The sequence below is a fragment of the Capra hircus genome, chromosome 12, assembly GCF_001704415.2.
Source record: "Capra hircus breed San Clemente chromosome 12, ASM170441v1, whole genome shotgun sequence".
Classification (NCBI taxonomy): domain Eukaryota; kingdom Metazoa; phylum Chordata; class Mammalia; order Artiodactyla; family Bovidae; genus Capra; species Capra hircus.
Genome location: NC_030819.1, coordinates 50434071 through 50454911, shown reverse-complemented (window position 1 = coordinate 50454911; position 20841 = coordinate 50434071). Strand labels below are relative to the sequence as shown.

The following is a 20841-nucleotide window of genomic DNA, read 5'->3' as shown; positions in this document are numbered from 1 at the left end:
CTACTCACTGATTCATTTTGTGATTTTAATAGATTCTGATGGATTATCCATTGGTAACATACTGGTTGAAAATCCAGTAATTTTCAACCTTTGCAGCATTTCTGTGGAACTTAGAAAAGTGGCTGAGATACAGTCCAGTGGGACTGGGTTGCATGGGATCAGCATTTTAAAAAGCTGTTTGGGTTACTTATTTTCATTAGTGAAGGTCAGAAACCACTGGCCAGATGTTGAAATGAGATATATGTTGAGATGAATATAGTGATACTAGTTGAATTTTTTATGGAATCTGGGGACTTTGGGTGAAGTGAGAACGTTAGGTTCATTCTGCATGGGAAATAGGGCTCACCTAGTTAACAGTACAAATGGCACAGCCTTCTGTGTGAATTATGTAGGGTTTTGGTGTGGCAACTTTTTGTTGGACTTTCATCCTTTATATGGAAGGGAGTATTGTCTCAAATGATACATTAATTTTTTGTTTTTAAAATATTTCATTCGACTGGTGGTCTGCAGACTAGGGTAAGTCAGGCCAAATCTGAGCGCTGCCTGTTTATGGGAATGCAGCCATGTTTATGTTTTGCTTATGGCTGCTTTGCCCCAGAATGGCAGCATTGACTAGTGGTGACATAACTCTGATGTTGTGTCAAGACTGTATGGTCAGCAGAGCCTGGAATACTACCCAGTCCTTTCCCAAAAAAGTTTGCTGACCTGTGATCTCTGGCCAGTTAGAGAGTTGTGAGAGGGTAACACGCAGGAAGGCCAGGGGTCTCCAAATGGAGGAAATAGCCTGAAAGTGTCAGACATTTTTTCTCTCTCTCTCAAGCAGCAGGAAGAAACAAACTACAAGTGTTAGATTTTTTTCCTTTCTCTATACAGATTTAAAAAGAGGTTTCTTTTAAAATTCTGTGTTGCCATGACACCTGGTTCCACCTGAACTTAACTTTTCTTTAACCTTGAGCTAACCAATGCATTTTTCTTAACGGAAATGTTTTTCTTAAGCTAGACTCTGTCTTCAAGTTGGTTTTGCCTAAGACTCAGAACTGACTTGACAAACTAGTATGTTTTACTCATGCAAATGTTCTCTTAAGCTATGTTCATGAGACTAGTATTTGCTTGGAAACCTGCCCTTCTTCAAGATTCATGTCAGTAGTTTTGTGGCCCAGGACAACTCGCCTTGTGCCAATGTCATCCCAAAATGCATGTTTTGGGTGAGGGTCCTGATGCCAGTCTCCGAGTTTTGAGACATTTCCTTTCTCTAATTAACAGCCTGCTAGTAGCTATATAACATCCGGCTAAAGACTAGTAGGGGGGCCCTCTTTCTGCCCGCTTCTGATGTCTGTGTCAGAAGCTGTCTCTTTTTTATACTTTAATAAAACCTTATCACACAAACTCTCTGAGCGATCAGCCTCATCACTGGCCCCTCCTCTCCTCCGGAGGCCGAGAATCCCAACATCTTCCACCACTCAGCAACAACCTTTCAGTTAGGGGAGGGAATCTATAAAAAATGCCCCATGTTAAACAAACTCATAATTTGTGATTTAAGATGTAATTTTATTAATTTGTTGTTGTTTTTTTTTTCAGTGTTTTTAGAAGGCCTATTGAGCAGAATGCCTCATATCCTAGAACCTTGATTCTTGGTTCTGAAGAATCCAGATTAGTGTCCTGAGTGTTCATTGGTAGTCATGGTTATAAGTCAGAGCAGAAGTTATGGGAAGAGCTGATACAGCGTCACAGCCACTTTGCTGATGTCTTGGAGTGATCAAGTCTCTTTTTTTCAGTCAGTTAAGGCAAATCCTTTGACCTGGATTGCCACATTTGGCCTTTGTTTAATTTTATTCCAGTCCCTTCCTGCTTCTTGTGTGGGTATTGTTTCTCTTTATCATTATCCCTTTATTTAATTATAACCGCCCCCCCCCCCCCCAACAATCCCCTATTTTCCCTGTATAAAACTCAACAGAAACTCTAGCCAGTAATAAAGTTTCATTAATAGGTGCTGGCAGAACCAACTGATCCCACTTGTCACTTGGTAATGAGTAGATCCAATACATTTTCTTAAATGGCTTTTGAGTTTTTGAGAGAAGCTGCCAAAATTTGGTGGTTTTCTCATGGCTATTATTTCTCTTTTTTTCAGTAAAATTATTTAGTTCTAACAAGTGATTTGGTTGTATTGCAGTAGAAAACTGCATTATTTTGGAAGGGTTAAGTATCTGACACATTTTGTAGGATGACACTTTTCATCATCCTACGGAAATAACTGAAGAGTTATTTGGTGTAGGGTTTGGTGTCAGATTTAGGTGTGGGAAGGTCATTGCCAATTGCTGGTATAATGGAAGCCCACTTCTGATGGTTTGCACCTGATAGTGAAAATTCAGATGGATAATAGGAGGTTTGTTGCAGTGGTCTTTCATAGGATGTACTAGCTGTGACCATTTTTTGTTGTTAATATGGTTTCATTTATTTACTAAAATAATTTAATTGATTTATTACAATGAGCCAAGAATTTTTCTGAATATTTGAGGATGGTACATAGACTTTATAATCAAATAAAAGCAAAGATAACATTTTTATAATGTTAACTAACATAGACCCTAGATGATCTTTAGAATTTTGATGATTTGTGTAATTTGGGTTGAAGATATAACACCATTTTAACAGCTGTTAAATCTTTGATCACGTCTCAAAAGGATTTATTTATTTATTTTAATAATATCTAATTACTTGTAGGGAAAACTTTAAAGTTTTCATCCAAACTAGGACAAGTGAATATGAGTACTAGGTAAAATTTTCTTTTTTTTTTTTAAACATCAGGTATACAGTAAGCCATCTTGGGCAAATCAGGTTGTGTTTGTGGTCACCCTTGTTCCCTTGTTATGATTATGAACAGCATTTTATCCCCTCTGTTTTATCATTCATATTTCAAAGTCTTTTGAATGAATCCAGATGAAAGTGGTTTGATTCTTTACACACTTCATCAGAGAACAGTTTGTTAGACTTAATTATCTCTGTGTCATATTAGATGACTTCTTTGACCTTACCTTCCATTATAGTCACAAAGAGGCTTATTTTCTACAGCAACTTCCATATCCCTTTTTCCCTCATGGAGAATGTGTGTGCTCAGCACATATATAATCTTTGACTACTCACCCCAGCTGTGATCCTGGATCATTTTTAATATGATTTTTAGTACTTATATTGCCTTCTAATTATTTTCTGACATTTTTGTTCAATAGTTGACCTCTCTGAGTTTTTCGCGGTCAGATATTTTGTATTTGTTATATTTACTTAAATGTAAATTGGGAGGGTTAATTAGTTGTCTTTCAGACTACAGCAAACAGCTCAATCACATGGTTTTGAGTGTTCTTTATGAGCCACCAAACCTCAGTATTTTTATTGAATACTAAAGTCTCAGATGTTCATCATCAGTAGTTTTGAAACATAGGTGGCATTGAGACGTAGCTATTGATGTATTTTTGTAGTGTTCATAATGATATCACATAGTGAAGAGTAAAATAACCATTTTTTGTGCTTAGTTTTCACACATACAACTTTTTAGTAGGCGCATTCCACTTGAATATCCCTTCAAGATTGTTAGACTTACAGGAAGACTGAAGATTGCCTTTAGTAAGGAAATTTTGTTCACTATTTTTCCTGTGTTTATAATAGTCCTGAGCTTTGTAGAGGATACAGAAAGAAATCAAGCCTCGGGTCACATCTTTGAGGATTTTAGAGTATTTTAGATACAGAGGAGCTATGTGGAGTAGGTTAAGAGACACAGCTAAAAAATGTTCTGAAAGTTTAGAGAAAATTGCCTTCTTGAGAAAGAGTGTATAGTCTCTGCACTGTTGAGGGGCTATATTGGGTGTATTTTAAAAGCTAATGTGATTGATTTACTATTCCGCTGTGTTGTAGGTATATTTGAAATGATAAGTTGTTCTTATCTTATTTGGTTCAGAATGGTAAGCACTTTAGCTGATGTTTACCTTTTTAAGAGAGGCTGGAGAAAAGAGCTCACTTGTAAGTGAACTAGAGTGAACACGGATTTTGAAATGTCCACTATGTACAGTGTAAATAATAGGAATTTTGTTCAATTATTAAGTAGCTTGAAGTTATAACAAAACATTTTATGAAGGCATAAAAACTTGTTACTTCTCCTTTGTGACTTGATAAAATATTTAGAACCTCTTACAGGAGTTATCCTATGAGGTAACTATGTAAAAAAATTTTTTTATGGCCAATCAGTATTTTGTATATTCCATACTTCGTATTGAAGCTTTATAGTATCACCTGAAATGTCAGAATTTTTTACCAGATCAAACGAGATAAATGTGGATGTCAGTATCCCTGTGTAATTACTAACTACTAGTGGTAGAGATCTCCAACCAGTCTATCCTAAAGGAGATCAGTCCTGGGTGTTCTTTGGAAGGACTGATGCTGAAGCTGAAACTCCAATACTTTGGCCACCTCATGCGAAGAGTTGACTCGTTGGAAAAGACCCTGATGCTGGGAGGGATTGGGGCAGGAGGAGAAAGGGACGACAGAGGATGAGATGGCTGGATGGCATCACCAACTCGATGCACATGAGTTTGGGTAAACTCCGCGAGTTGGTGATGGACAGGGAGGCCTGGCGTGCTGCGATTCATGGGGTCGCAGAGTCAGGACATGACTGAGCGACTGAACTGAACTGAGTGGTAGGGAGCAGGAAGCTTGAGTTTGTAAGCATGTTCTGCTGATGAAATGCACTTCTGTTTAGAATTCCAAGTTCTTGAACATATATGGGTAAGTTTGCCTCACTGTCTTGTGATACCCTCCACTACATTGTGCAACCACATTACATATCCTGTCTTTTTTTGGTTATAAATTTGTATAGTGATTCTACAAGTAGTGATTCTAAAGATGTAACATCTTAATTTGGTCTGCTGTTACTTTCCGTAAATCTTGCTTTTAAACAAATTAAATGCTTTTATAGTAGTTTCTCTTATAAATGTAAATTTTAAGTAACTTCTTGAATTGTATTTAGGTATCATTTAAGTACTTTTAAATATTACTGTATATTGAGTTAACTACTTAGAAACTAGTTTGTCAACATTTTAATCTTTTGGTAGACTGCTAAGATAACTTGTTTTATGTCTAGTATCACAGGTAGAAAAAGATATTCTCATCTGTTAAATACATAATTCTTCATACATTGAAATACTTATGCTTTATTATTAGCTTTCTTCTGTTGGTGAGACCGACTTGAAATTGCTTCTCTTGCAGCTGATATTTGCTCTTCTGTTTCGTCTTTCATCCCTTGATCTGGCCAGTCATGATAAATGTTTTGATTTTGATATGGAAGTGTACTGGGTAAGAAGTTATAGGTAAAGAAACGCAAACCAATCCCTGGTATTATATGTACATTGGTAAGATACAATTAAAAGTATTATGTCTGTGTTGTAGTTGATATCCAGATTGCTGATTTCTTTAAGCGTTTGAGGTAAAATAATTAAATTTGAGGAATAATTATATACCCCTAATTAATTTCAGTTCCTTGAAGCAGCTTTTCAAATAGAATTTTCCATGACAGTTGAAAAGAGTGATCTTGAAAATGTCCCATAGGTATATAGATTAGAAATAAAATTCTCAGCTCAATAAAAATTTATTTAAAAATTAATTTGTTTAAAATATTTATTCCCTTCTATCTCTTGATGAGTATAGCTAGATTATATGCAGTTACATTTACTTCATTTTCAATTAGAGAGTCATCCTGTGTATTAACAAGTGGCAATTAAGTTTGCTGCTTGGTCAGTTGAATTGGACAGTGACTTCCAAACATTATGTCTACTAAGTTACCTGAACCAGGCTTTAGAAATGCACTGTTGAGTGAATGTAGTTTAAGAGGCACATATATTTGGGTTCATGAATACAGTAAGCTAAGAATAAAATTCCCTACTTGTATTTGGGGTTCCTTCTGTTTCTGATTCAATATTTAACAAGTTCATGACTAAAACTTGATGTAAGTTAAGATAAAATTTATTCAAAGAGAAACACTTTAAAGTTTTAAAAAAGTAAACTTTTATTTTTTAGATAAAAAATATATTCCCTTCACCCCACATGTCTACAGATTCCTCACTGTCGGATTCCCTCACATCAGATCCTTGCAGCACACGGGGTGTACTTGTCACAGCAAGTGAACCTTCACTAACATATCCTCATCACCAAAAGTTCATAGTTGATATTTGTTGCTGCACATTCTCGGGTTTTGACAAATGTATGATGACACATACCTACACAGAGTAATTAATTTCATTGCCCTTAAACATCTTCTGTGCTCCACCTAGTATTTCTCCCTCCCCATAATTCCTGGCAACCACTGATTCCCTTCCTGTGTCCATATTTTTGCCTTTTTCAGAATGTCACATAGTTGGAATCAAGAATTTTTTCATTTTGGCTTTTTAGTAATACACATTTAAGTAGGTTCCTCCTCTGTTTTTTCATGGCTTGATAGCTCATTTCTTTTTAACACTGAATAATAATCCATTACCCAGATGTACCACAGTTTATCCAGTCACCAAATGAAGGACATCTTGTTTGGCAATTATGAATAATACTGTTAAAAGTATTTGTATGCAGGTTTTTGTGTGGACATAAGTTTTTGATACTTTTGGATAAATAATAAGGAGTGTGATTGCTGGATCATATGGTAAGAGGAGGCTTAGTTTTGTATAAAAAAAAACAAAAACCTGTTAAAATTGTCTAAAGTGGACATACTGTTTTGCATTCCCACCAGCAAAGAATGAGAATTCCTGTTTCTCCACGATCTCACCTGCATTTCCTATTGTCACTGTTTAGGATTTTGGGCATTCTAATAGATGTGTTCTGATAGATGTGTTTCTTACTTTGTGGTTCCCTAATGAAGTGTGAATTAATGGTTCACTCTGGCAATCATAAACTGAGGAACGTTTCCTCCATACTCATGGGTGTAGATACTTTGGAATGCATGCATTCAAATTGAATGGAAAACATACTGTATAGTTTATATTTTAATAGTTGTCTTATGTTAATTAAAATATTTTCCCCCCTCCCCATAGAGCAGTGAATGGTATAAATGTCTTGGAAAATACTGTTTTTTATTACTTGAATTTAGAGTGTTAAGTCTTCCATGCCTTTCTCTGTTGGTTATGTTGGAAGGTTTGCATGCTGTTATTTGAGTTCTATTAATAGGTACATTTCTTATTTCCCATTTTAGTTTATTAGAAGATTGCTTTCTTAATACACACCTTTTAATAACACATTTTAAATGAGTGGATAATTTCTTGGCAAAGTGGCCTACCTTTTTTTCTGATTTTATTTTTCTTTATACCTATTTAAAAAATATTTTATGTAATTTATTTTTGTTACTTTCTTGTTTATAAAAATGTTTATTCCCTAATATTTCTAGATGCTAACAGCTTGTCTTCTCTAATGAAAGTTTGACTCTAACAGTCTAGTTATTCTTGTTATGTAAACTTCTCTAGTGAAAAGATACATTTCCATGTGCTACAAGAATTTATTTTTAGGAAAAACTCTAGGAATATATAATAATAGGTTGAATATTGTTACTTGCCAGAACTTATACATTTCTCTAGAATTATATTTCTTTTAGATTGAAAGTTTTATTTCAGGATTTTTAGCATTTTCTTTGTTAAGACACAGAACTGAGACGGCACATCGTGATCTTTAGATATTTTTTTAGAGACATACCCAAGAAAGGACTTCATGGATTAAAGGAGGAGGATTGTAGCTGTTGGGACTGTATTCACTCAGGCGAGGACATAGATTGATCATTGTGTTGGGTGAACACACCATATCATTGCTTGCAGAATGTTGTTCCAGCTGATAATTATGTAAAGTCAGTTTTTGTTTAGTTTACTGTTTGCTAAACCCTAGACATTCATATACACATTTTAGCACATTAAATATTAAGGAAAAAAGTCAATATTCTCCATAAAATAATGTCAAGTTCTACATTAAGGTATATTGGTTTAGTTAATTTACATTAGTGCAGATTTTCTGCTACTTTACGTTTTCATGATTAAATATTGACAGGAACTTAAAAGCAGTGGTCCTTAAGCTTTCTGGTTTCAAACCTTTTTTAAAAGCTATTAAAAATTAATGAGGACCCCCAAAAGGTTTTAATTACATTATATCAATGCCATATTAACAATTTAAAGAGACATTTAAAAGCAAATGTGTTGTAGTGGAAAGAGGGGCCTTATTTTACAGTTTTTGCAAATTTCTCTAGTACTTGACTTTGTGTAGTGGAAGAGTGGTATTGTTTTACTCCTTTGTGAAATTTCTTTAATTTTGGGCTTTATAAGAAAATGGCTGGCTTCCCATATTTGCTTTTGCATTCTGCCTTTTGCAAACTGCTCTTTTGATCAAAGAGCATGAAGAAAACCTGGTTTCACATGGATAAGTAAATGGAGACAAGTATATATATTTTAACCTTTTCAGATAATTGAAATATTCTTGTTTGATACTGCAGTGAAACTTGACAAGCAGTAGTTTCTTAAAAGTACTCTTTTGCATTAGAATCCATTGGTCTACCTTATCTTTGAGTGGATTGTTTTCCTATGCATGAATTTGTAATGTACCAAACAGAAAAATAGTGATCCCTTGAGTTTTACCAACTATCTAAATGTTAATGTATTTTGTTATACAAAATTAAAGCAAGTCACGTTTCTTAATACCATCCACTCATAAGAAATTACACAGGTCAGTAATCTGGTTGTCTGTGACATGCTGTCTCAAGTAATAATCTTGCTCCAAGAAAATGTGTCTTACTCAGCTGCAGCCCAGTCACAGCAGTAGTTTTCTTGAAATACCCACCCTATTTCAGAATGCAGTAGAAGTGCTTAATGTAGACGTCTATTTTGTTGCATAAAATAATTAAAAATATGTACCTAAAGATTGAAAGTTCATAAAAGTAATCCTTTTTACTATTTCATCCAGGTGTTCATAGTTGAAATTACTATTTTTTAATGTAAAAAAGTACCTTAATTCTTGTCCTTATACAAGTATAAATACTGTTTGTCATGATTTGGAAATAAGACTGTACCACACTGTGGCCAGAGAAGAATCATGCATTCTATGCCTTGTCTTTTGTCTGGTCACCTAGAAATTTAACATCAGCTGTAATTGTTGTTGCTTGTCATCTCACATTTCTTTCATCCATATATTCGCCATAGTCTGCTTTTCCTTCCACATAAATTCGACACCTCTTTTTTCAAAAACTGATGTGCTGCATCTCTGAAGCCCGGTCAGAATTGTCTTTTGACTGATGTCACCCATTTGATAGGCTTCTTTTGCCCTGATCACCACATCTCATTTGTTGCTAGAGAAAATCTGTGACTGGGTTTTTTCCCTTTCACCTGTCTCGTGACAGGGTTCTTGACCTACTCAACCAAGTAACTGCACACAATTCAGAGATGTTTTGTGAAGCAAACTGATAGCTGTTTCAGACCCATGTTGTACAGCAGGTCTTCAAGGACATTCCTCGTGGTCCAGGGATTAAGACTCCACGCTTGCATTGGGGAACTAACATCCCATATGCCTTGACTCAGCCACAATGAATGAAAATAAAATACAGGTGTTTGAAATGTGGCTTCTATATTTTCTTTTCTTACAGTCTAATCTTTAGTCTTTTCCAGGTGCTCTGGCCCAGACAGCTGTGACTGAAGTTATTTAACTGCAATTGTAATGTGAAGAGTACAGTGATTGCTAGTAAAAATTGAGTGCAGATGCCTTGCTTTGTGCTCTTAACACAAGGATTTTTGCCCACCATTGCTCTTGCGCCATGCCCTAGAGTGTCTCAGTGGAAAGCCCAGATAGAACAGTGTTAGAACTGTGTTCTGATGAAGTAGCTTTGAAGTAGTGCACATCTTGGGTGCGTCTTGGGAGATCTTTTCACTCCATGAACCACATCTTGAGAACTTTGTGTTGATGAATTGTTGCTCTGATACAATGTGGCTCTGGGATCAGTTGTACTTTTCTTTTGTTTTTGGTCAACTGTGTATTTAAGCATGTTTCACTAACCAGTTTTCAAAAATACATATGCATAATTCTTATAATTGAAAGGAACACCTTCTTAATATGGTAAAAACATATTAAAAACCATTGCCTTTTGTTAGTCTTTAGTGAGATTCTTGAAGAATGAAGGTGCCTTGTGAAGAAGATAATTCCATGAACTCTATTTGGGCAGATTGTTATAGGTCAGCTCAATCACTTTGCTACACGCATGACCCTGCATAAGTTATTGAACAATGCTGAGCCTTAGGTTTATCATCTTTAAAATAGGATAACATTCGACCTTACTTCATAGGGTTGCTGTGAGGATTTGTTGAATTAATTAAAACTGACATCTTAGCTTTCTCCTTTTATGTAGCGCTGCAGTCTTTTGAGATTTTGTTTACATATAAATTGTTGCCTGTTAAACCGCAAAAATTTTGGTTAAGTAATAGTGTCATTAAAATTTGTATTATGAAAATATCACATATTATTGTATCAGTTCCAATTTAAAATATATTAGAAGGATTTGCAGGAGCAGTGAGGGCCTCATGTATTATTTGGGTAGGTACATAGTTACAGTGAACTTCAAGTGATTTTTCCTTATTGATATTTAATATATCAAGTTATGAGGACTGTCTTAATTTCTTCTGATAACACTACCCTTAAATATTATCTCTGCCTCTTGCATTTTGCTGGAAGTATGTAGCAGTGAATTTATAGAAAGTTAATAACCTTAAAATACGACTAGGGAGCTAAAAATTTTGCTTTTTCTAAATTAGTTAAAAATTGATCTGTCATCTATATTATCTCTTCTTAATCTTGTGATTATAGCTATGTGAAAAATGGTGTAAGACATAGCATGAGTTGTTACTGTAATCCAGTGATCTGCTACCTTAGAGTGTTATGACATTCTGATTGTCTCATTTAAAGATATTTTAAAACTGGAAATAGTTTATAACAGAGCATCAAAAAGGGACTGTTTCGGCCACTGTTGAATAGTTGACTTAAAACCATAGATCTCTTCAGTATGTTAATACGCTTTCCGCAAAACTCTGTTAATGAAGGAAATAGACTAATACAATATGTTTCTTTAAAAAGTACTTTATGAATGATAAAGCTAAACAGTATTATTTCAGAAGGTGACAGGTAATGCTGAAATCATAAAGAGGTTTAAACAATAAAAAAGATTCTCTGTTGCCCCACTATGAACTGCAGGCATTGAGTATGGGTGTTGGAATATATATAGGGGGATTTGAAAATTGAAGTCTCAAACAGTGAGACTAATAATTACTCTCTGTCAGTGATTAGCTATTGGCTACCTAATCTTTCATAGTTAAGGCAAATCAAAAGTAAAAACAAGCTAAACCTTTGTTCCCTCCAACATGTTGGGACCATAAAATCCATGTATTTTACTCTTGGTACTGGAGCTTAGCCAGCTCTTTGTGGGAAGTATCTACTGTAAATAGTAACGTTAAAGATTTTGGGTTTGCTGAAAGAGTCCACACGTTATCAGTAAGCTCTGCTGCTGAGGAAATGAGAGCTTGGCTTAATTTATTGATAATAGTGTGAAGTATGATTATAGAATAATATTTTCCCTATAATTTCAGAATTACATGACTTCATTGGTAATCAGTTTTATAAAATAGTCTAGCTTTCTTGCTGGTCAGTATTACTACCTGTTAATAGTCAAATGTTTTATGATGAAACATTTATTTTTTGGAAAGTTAAACGTTAACTTTGAGAAAGCTTTGGTATTCAGATTTTCTGGGCAACGAGAAACATTTCTTCATGGAACTGTTATGTAAGTGGTGTTTTTCTTGTGTTGTAGCTTCCTAATGGGTTAGCTTTAGAGGCACCTCCATTAGGTTAGATGGGCAGTTGACTTGCTGCTTAGTGGTTTTTCTCCATTTATAGGCTTTTTATTTCCTTCATTTCTAGCTTTATAGGTACTTTTTACTAGTATTTTAAAATCAACCCATTGTAATAAAACTGCTTTTGAAAGTAGAAAAATTATGCTTTCTTTAGATTTAGACATCACTTGGAATTTTTTTATGATTGCTACTTGTAACACTTGTCTGGTATTGGAAAAAATCATTAAATAATAGTATAAATTTCAATGATAATATGTTGGGTAATTTCACCTAGAGATTTCACTGAAGTTAGTTCTATGTAACTGTTGGTAAATGAGCTTTTAAGAAATAGTTTTTGTACTGAAACTTAAAATGTTTTGTACATTTGTGTGGCCTTTTATGTCATAGGTAACCTCAAGAGCATTTTGTTTCAGAACTTGATGGCTGTGTGATAACACTTTATTTCAGTTTCTAAAAAAATTCTTATTCAGATAAAGGAAGCAATATTATGTTGAGCTTTCAATAGTTGCTTGTATGTAGTGGAGGCTTTATGATATATCTGAAAGACCTGGTGAAATAATATCAGAGGACTTGAAGAAAAATGCAAACGTGAATTATATTGCAAAAATGAAAATTGTCTATAACCTTATTTTTGGCTTAGTGCCCCACAGCTGTGTTGTGTGTTTGAATATATTTGAATGTGAAAGCGGTAATGGTCATTTCTGTTTTGAGACTTTAGAGACCTAGATGGGAGAAATAATTGGTGGTCTTGGTTATTATTACTAGATTTTTCTTCTTCTAGAATCTAGGTGTGTGTCTATAATCTCTTGGAAGAATAATATTTAAAATGTCATGTAATAGATTTTATGTATTACTCACTGGTAATATATAGAAGTATGAATTGGATGCCCTAAGCATTTGTAATATGTTTAATTAAGGCTGTGAGAGTGAAGTTTCTTTTCAGTGTTCTTATTAAGTAAATGATGTTGGAAATTTAAAATTTTAATGGAACATTATGTCCCAATTTATCTTTTTCTTTTTGATTTTAGATGGGAAATGTTAAGTCCTAAGATCGATAGGTTGACTGTGACAACTATGTTTACTTACAGAGAGAACAGGAAATGAGAATGGGTGATATGGGTCCCCGTGGAGCAATAAACATGGGAGGTAGGGATTTGAAGCACAGGCTTCTGTCACTTACTTGTCATTTTTCAGGGAACTATACATGCTATTTTTGGTATGTCAGTAACAAAAATTTGGAACCAACATTTGTAAGTGGTGAAATTTCCTACATTTATTAAACTGAGAAAAAAAATCAGTGTATTTAAAATACATGCTAGGAAGAACAGTTTTGTTTTTTTATTCAAAGGCTAAAAGATGTATTATGTTTTAATAGATGCAATGAAAGAAACCTGTAAACAGGTTTTGATTAACAACCTGAAACTTGTAGTCATCACATGGTATAATATAGCTATGTTGTTGTACTTTTAAAAATCAAACTTCATGCCCTGCAATTGGCTTTTTGGTGTTGGAATTTTGCTAGCTTCTGGGTTACAGTGTCTTTAAACTTTTTGAGGATACTTTATATATTTCTATTTTAACATAACATTTTGCATAACTGTGAAGCTATTTTTATTCATTTTACTGAATGTTTAACTTATTTTGCCCTAGCCCTCAGTATCGTACACAGAAATGCACTGTTTGGAGACATGTGTGACTTGTCAAGTAAATGAGATATGTCTTACATATTTAAGCTCATGTATATCTTTAGAATTGATGTGAAGTTTTTAAGAAAATGTTCATAGTAGCACTTTAATATTGATTGCTTGTTTACCCAGGTGGTCAGGGGAGCAATACCAAGTAAATAAGCTAAGAGAAACATAAGTGGGATGTTTTCATAAGTTTTATTAAATTTTAACTGTCATACCTTTGAGATTTAGATAAATAAATTTTATATAAGAGTTTCACAGAAGCTGAGGTTAAATCTACATAAGTCAAATGTACATATTGTTGCAAGGATTACATCACCTTACACTCCAGTGCATCAAGTGCACTCCCAGTGAGGAGATCCACATTGTGCTTAGAATGTATGCACGATGTGTGGAATAAGAAACCTGAAAGCATCTATGTAGGTTGAGCATTTTCCATGACTGACCACTTCCCACTGTGCCAGTTTATTGCCATTTGCCAGTTAGCTAATCTAAATCATTTAAGACCACTGCTGTTTACTTGTGTCACTTTTCTTATCTGCAAAAAAGGTGGTTATTGACCGTCTCTGAGATGCAAAGGAAGCACAAAACATGGCCCTTAACTCAAAGAACTTAATTGTGTAGTACAGTTGTAGTACAGTGGTACATGAAAAGAATCAGAACCAAGAGTACATGAGAAGTTTTAAATCAGGTAGTACAGTTGAGGGTATAGTGATGTACAGGTAGTTGAGTGTTTATATCATTTTCAGAGTGTGAATTGTGGGCTGGTATATAATATAATCCAGGTGGATTTAAGGATTTTCAGTGTGAGGTTGTTTGAAATGGCATTTTTACAGGTAGTTTGAAATGCCATTATAATTGTTAGATTGTCCATTAACATCAGAACCAAACTTGAAATATTTCTGATGTTTTAGGGACCATGAAAACAGTCTGACTTGATGAGCAACTTTATTAGAAGAAATGGGAGAATATACCTTTAGATTTCTTATTTAGTTAGGAATTTAAGAGATTTAAAAGTTTTGATGGGATTTTATTCACTAAAGAACCATGTTTGAACACTTAGTTAGCTCCCCTAACATCCACTCCATTTAATTTTCTCTTTATATTTTATTCAAAGTGAGAGTTTATCCTCAAAGTGAGAGTTGTGACTTTTAAGTCCTTATCATGCAGTTGAATGTCACTGTTTAGTTGGTAAATTGTCATATTCTCTCAAGTTACACAGATGAAATGTGACAAAGGTTTTTTTGGTATACTTCACGTGGAACACAATTTATAAAATTGCTTTTCAGGGGACCAGATAATTCTAAAATTCCTTATTAGATCTTTACATTTAGTCTAATTCCAGCCATCTGGTAGAAGAACATAATTACTAAAAATAAGAGTAGTTCAACTGTTGATAATTGAAAATATTTTTTTTATTATACCCATACTTGTATAGTTAAATTGTATCTTAGAAGTTAGGTGTGATAATTATGTTTAATTAAAAGAAAAAGGAAAAAAACAAAAACAGCCCTAATCCTTGATCTGTTCTTTTTGGGGGAAGTTGAGGTAGGATTCCTCCTGGATCATGCCTCTGCCCTTAATCATTTTGCTTGTGGGAGAAGTTTGTAGAAGTCAAGTAAAAATTTTATTTGTCGCTATCCTAAGGGAATAAACATTGTTGGATAGTTAAGTGTAGATTTACTCCTGAGAATTTTGGGGGATTAAGGAACTACTTCCTTTCCAGGAAGTGGCTGGGGTCTGGGGATTGGGTTCCGAAGGAGCCACAGAGTATGTTGCCAGGAATGACAGGAAGTCAGACTTCCTCCCTCAGCTGCTCCTGTACTCGGCCTTGTGCAAAGTTGAGCTTCATTGGATACTGAACTGTGAATTTGAATGATAACTTCCCACTCCTATTATAATATGTTTTTGAGAAATTGAGTTCTGAATGTCATGAAATTAGCTAATACTAGAAGAAAATTCAGTCTTTGTCATGAATTTTTAATGATAAACAAGTATAACTAGTTTAAAAGTTTAAAAAGTTACAAGAGGATACCTAAAAGTGTATCTATTATAAATGTATTACATGTAGTTAACATGAGGCAGGTGGATGGATGTCTTGATGAAAAAAAGATTTGAGGTATCTGATTGTTCTCATTTCCAGAATTTCTTTATTCAGTATTTCAAAAAAAAATTTAAATAGCTGCATCAGTATTTTATCTGTATTTGGTTCTGTATTTTATCTGTGTTTGGTTCTGTATTTTATCTGCATTTGCTTTTAGAAAAAAGTTTTGTCATGATGAATCATTTCAATTTTTTAGTTTGTTTCTATTGCATATTTCTAGTTAATAGAGTACCTCCTGTAATTTTGGGAGATTTTCAGTAACTATGTAAAAGTCAAGTTTTTTACAGTCAACTTTTTATATATATATACACACACACACACACATATACATATAATGTATACACACACATACCTATACTATATATACATATATACACACATATCTATATATGAGGTTGTGGTTTCTCCTATCACAATTTAATATAGTTTACATGCTAGTATTTTTAGTCATGACTAAGAAAATTAAGTGGTTTTGTAAGTGCTAATCCTTTGCAGTTGATTTAAACTGGTAGAGAGTTGTCATAATTTCTTCACTCATAAGGGAGTAATAATTAGGTTAAAAAGCAGACTGCAGCAAATAATACTGATGTTTTAAAGAAAACTTTTCAAGCTTGGATAGTCTCAGACATAAAATAATTGATAGTTTTCTCATTTGTTATATGTACTTTTGTTTAGCAAATGTAGTGCTTTATCAGAGTCAATAATTGAGTGTCCCATTCTTAAGGAAGTAAAATGATTTTGATAATATTCTTGTTATATAGATTGCCTAAGTATTATTAAATTTTAAATGTTTACTCAACTAAGATAGGACAGCTCTAAGTATAGATTGTTTTGCGTAGATGCGTTTAGCCCAGCACCTGCTGGTAACCAAGGTCCTCCTGCAATGATGGGTATGAATATGAACAACAGAGGAACTATTCCTGGCCCGCCAATGGGTCCTGGTCCTGCCATGGGGCCAGAAGGAGCTGCAAATATGGGAACTCCAATGATGCCAGATAATGGAGCAGTGGTAATGTATCATGCACATTATTGTGATTATATCAGTAGTATTTACTTCTGCCCCAAAGGTAACTTCACACTTAACATAATTTGGCATCATTTGTTTTGTCAGTAAAGATCAATGTCCAATGAAGAAAAGGTAATATTATGAACTTAGATGTTGATTTATGAGAGGCAGTTTTTTATTATCTCAAGAGTTAGGATTATGATCCACGGCATGCTTTTGTATATGAGTGTATAGCAGATGTGTATGTTAATTACAGTCATTTTGCAGTGATTTTCATTTGTATACACCTCTTACCAGCATTCAGTGTACATTCTAGTATTTTGTGATTGTGTTCTTTTCCACTGAATTCCTTACCTTTGGTGAGGTATGAAGCCCCAATATGTATGAAAACACAGTTTTCTGTCTTTTTTAAAAAAAAATCACAAGTAATTTCAGATAATTTAACTGTAAAATTTACATTAAAGTTTTAAAGTATATTTTAAACATTAATATTGCATTCTCACTAAATAGATTTAGTAATTTCAGTTACATTTATTTCTAAATTTAGGCAATTTCATATCTTGGTTTGAGAGTGTGAAGATATCTTTGTCTGGGTTACATATTATAAAAATGTTTTTCAGTTGTACTTCATATTTTAAGTATCAGTGACAAAACTCATACCATTTTTCTTTTCCCTTAAAGTCTGTCACTATTTAAATGAGACTTTATATTGGTAAAACATTTTCTTATTTGGTTTTTGTTAATGGTTGTCCTGAGTAACATTAAGAAAGGGGAAATTAGTTGACTGTGTATTTGGGAAAGGAAGCTCAGTTCTGGAGTAGAAGATACCATTACTGCTGAGAAAGAGAAGGTGTTGCTGTTAAGACTCAGACCTGCCATCAGCTCTAAAGTTTACCCTCCTGATCTCAGAGATGCAAGCACTGAACGTGGGTCTTAGAACCAGTGGATGCAGTATTCTATTTTAAACTTTATTTACTTTAAATATAGTCCTTTAAGAATTTGGACAAACTGGATATGCTAACAGGTTTTTTAAATGAGTATCTACACAGATAACGAGGCAGTAACATAATACTGACTGTGATCAGATCAGGTGTTACATACTGATCAGTGTACCTGTGTCCTTCAGTGGAGGCTTATTTCATAGTAAAGTGTCTGAGAGCTAGTAAAAACTTGTAAAAATACTTTGGTTAAAGTTTTGTGTAGCATGTAATCAGCAGAGACGTAGTAAAAGGAACTGGTCTGCTTTTCCCTACCTCACACAGAAATGGTAACATTTATTTAAATATCCCCCTTAGTCTTTTTCACAGTGGTATTTTACTACTAGCTTATAGGGAGTTCTGGTCAACCCTTGTGATTATGATATGTAGTTATTACTGTGAAGTTTTTCAGAATACATAATTTGTGTTTAATTCTGCCTTTTGACTTCTAAAAACTGTTTTCCCAGTAATAGTCTTTACAGAAAAGCACCTTCCTTGAAAGTTTTCATACTGAAATTATAACTGTGTTTATGTATACTTTCTATGTTAAATGCATTACTGTTTAAATTTTTATAATATTTACTGTGTTGGCCAAAAAGTTGGTTGGAGTTTTTCCATAAGATGGCACAGAAAAACCTGAATGAACTCTTTTGGCCAACCCAGTACTTTTTCAAACAATGTGATGCTGCTCCCCAGTTTTGTCTCTGATTTTTGAAACACAGTACGTTTATTAACTGAACTGTTACGTGCAGTATAAACTTTAATGAAAGAGAGGGCGTTCCCTGGCAGTCTGTGTTTAGGACTGTGTGGTTTCACTGCTGTGATCCTGGGTTCTTTCCCTGGTCAGGGAACTAAGGTCCCACGAGCCACATATGGCATGGCCAAGCAAAACTAAATAAAAATAAAAAAGAGAGATCAGAACAGTAAAATAATAACTAAGTTTAAGATGGCATTCACTTCGTAAAATCAGTTCTTTTTTCATGAAATTGGGGCATAGCATTAGCAAAATGTAACTCTTCATTCAGATGCTTCTTTTATTTTTTATTTTTAAAACATAGTAACTAATTAAATTGCTCCTTTCTTCCTTCTATGTGTGATCCTGATTCTGCTGGACTTTCTGCTGAACTTCATGACACCACCACTTGGGATTGTGCCAATTTTTCTTGTCACTTATATTTGGCGTGTTCCAAATGGACTTCACATTTGTTATGTGGTATTCTAGCACAATGATAGATTTCCGCAAGGACCACCGTCTCAGATGGGATCACCTATGGGTAGTAGAACAGGTTCTGAAACCCCTCAAGCACCGATGAGTGGCGTAGGTCCTGTTAGTGGTGGTCCTGGTGGTTTTGGTAGAGGGAGCCAAGGGGCCAACTTTGAAGGCCCTAACAAGCGTCGTAGATACTAAACAGTCTTTCGTTCATGACTGTTTAGAGGAGAAAAATAACTTTTACCTGTTACCTAGAAGAAAAGTTTTATTGTTATTGTATTTAGACTTAAAATTTTTTTTTAATACTTGAAGTTTTTGTATTTTTCTTTATTCATAAGCTTTGTAGATTAGAATGGTAATGATGATACTCATCATTGTGAATGTTCAAATGTGTTTGTGACTTTAGCTAAATATAAGTATGCCACAGTACTGTGAATTCTGTGTAGTTAATCTCAATAAAGAAATCATCTTGGATAATTTTAAACTGTTATTAGTGGTATTCTCTTAACAGTTTTATTAAACTTTGCTGTAACGGTAATACTTGGATTGCTTTAACTAACCCCAGCCATTTACAAATGACAATGATTTTCGTTTGTGCAAGTTGCCCTGAAGATAGGAGCTTAGTGAAAACTGATGTCAGTAAGGGGCAGACAGAGTAGCAAGCGGGGGAGGGCGGGTGTGGGGATTACACCTGTATGCACCATTGATGTCCTGTGAAATCAGAGTTGCTGTCTACATTTCATACAGATTCTGAATATTCAGATATTCTGAGGAGGAATATTAAGGATATCTTTGTCTTGTGCTGAGTTTTCCAAATAAATCTTTTGAATCTTGAAAAAAAAATGTTTGAAGGCAAATCTCTTTTGCTTATAAAATATCTATTTTTAATCGTATTGGCTGTTATTTATTTGGTGTCAATATCTAGATCTTACTCTTTACATTTTCTTTAAAATCAAACAATAAATAGCGTTAGCTAGGATGTTAGTTGGGAATTTGCTGTGGTATTTAAAAGAAATTCGGCATTTCTTGAGCATGTTTGTTTCCAGAAATGTTCAAGGTAGCCTGACTCTGCAGGGCTATGAATGTTCAGGGGTCTCTCTGCATTCAGACAGGCGAGGTGTGCTTTGTCTCCTGGAAATATGGTTCATGTAGTGAGTGTTACGGCAATCAGATTAGATCTCTTTCTTATCAATTATGTTTTAAAGATTGATTTTCAATAGAATGGAGAAACATCACATTAGGATTTTTATTCCAAAACAGAGTTCTCTTTATATTTAAAATTTTGTATGTTAGCCATGTTTAATTTAAAATTACATTTGAGGAATCATGTATTTATGCCACAAATCTAAGGCGTCAGGCATTGGTTGTAGCACAGTTACTTCTCACATAACATTTCAGTGTGTTACTGTACCATGCTTTTAGCTTTTTTCTGAAGAATGCTTTAAAAAAGTGAGCAGTATGTAAATATTACCCAGGCATGGTTTCTGTTTTTGCTGGAAGGTGTCCTTTGAAAGAAGTTTGGTTACTTAAGATTGCATAAAAGCAACTGAATATAAGGCAGGCTTGAGATGCATGCTTTTGTATCACATTTTTCTTATGTACTATTTTATGTTCTATTTTTTTAGAAACAATATGGATGGAATTATTTTCCAAAATTGGCAGCATTCTATTGTTTTTGGCAGTCTTTGAAAACACGATAAGGAGATGGTAAAATAATAGACTATTCTTACCACATTTTCTGTGAATGTGAGTTGGCAAGGGGTGTAATTTGTTATGTTTGTGACATTAATTGCAGTGTGGGGAGTTTTAACATCAGCTATAATTTTTAAGTGATATCTGCTGCACCTGAATATACATTTCCCGTCATCTGTATTTTTATTCGTAAAATCTTTAGGTAATTTTTAGTATTGTATTTTGCTTCAAAACTGAATTAAGATTGGGAGAAACTTTGTCCTTGATGTT

At 34.1% G+C, this 20841-nt stretch overlaps 1 protein-coding gene across 1 annotated transcript in view; it reads left to right on the top strand.

Moving 5' to 3' along the window:
- Positions 1–19369, top strand: part of PSPC1 (paraspeckle component 1) — a 49312-nt gene extending 29943 nt beyond the window's left edge. The window contains exons 7-9 of the mRNA XM_018056523.1: positions 12983–13040; positions 16526–16695; positions 18892–19369. Coding sequence (XP_017912012.1) covers positions 12983–13040; positions 16526–16695; positions 18892–19077 — 414 coding nt within the window. The 3' untranslated portion in view covers positions 19078–19369. The remainder of the gene's footprint in view (positions 1–12982; positions 13041–16525; positions 16696–18891) is intronic.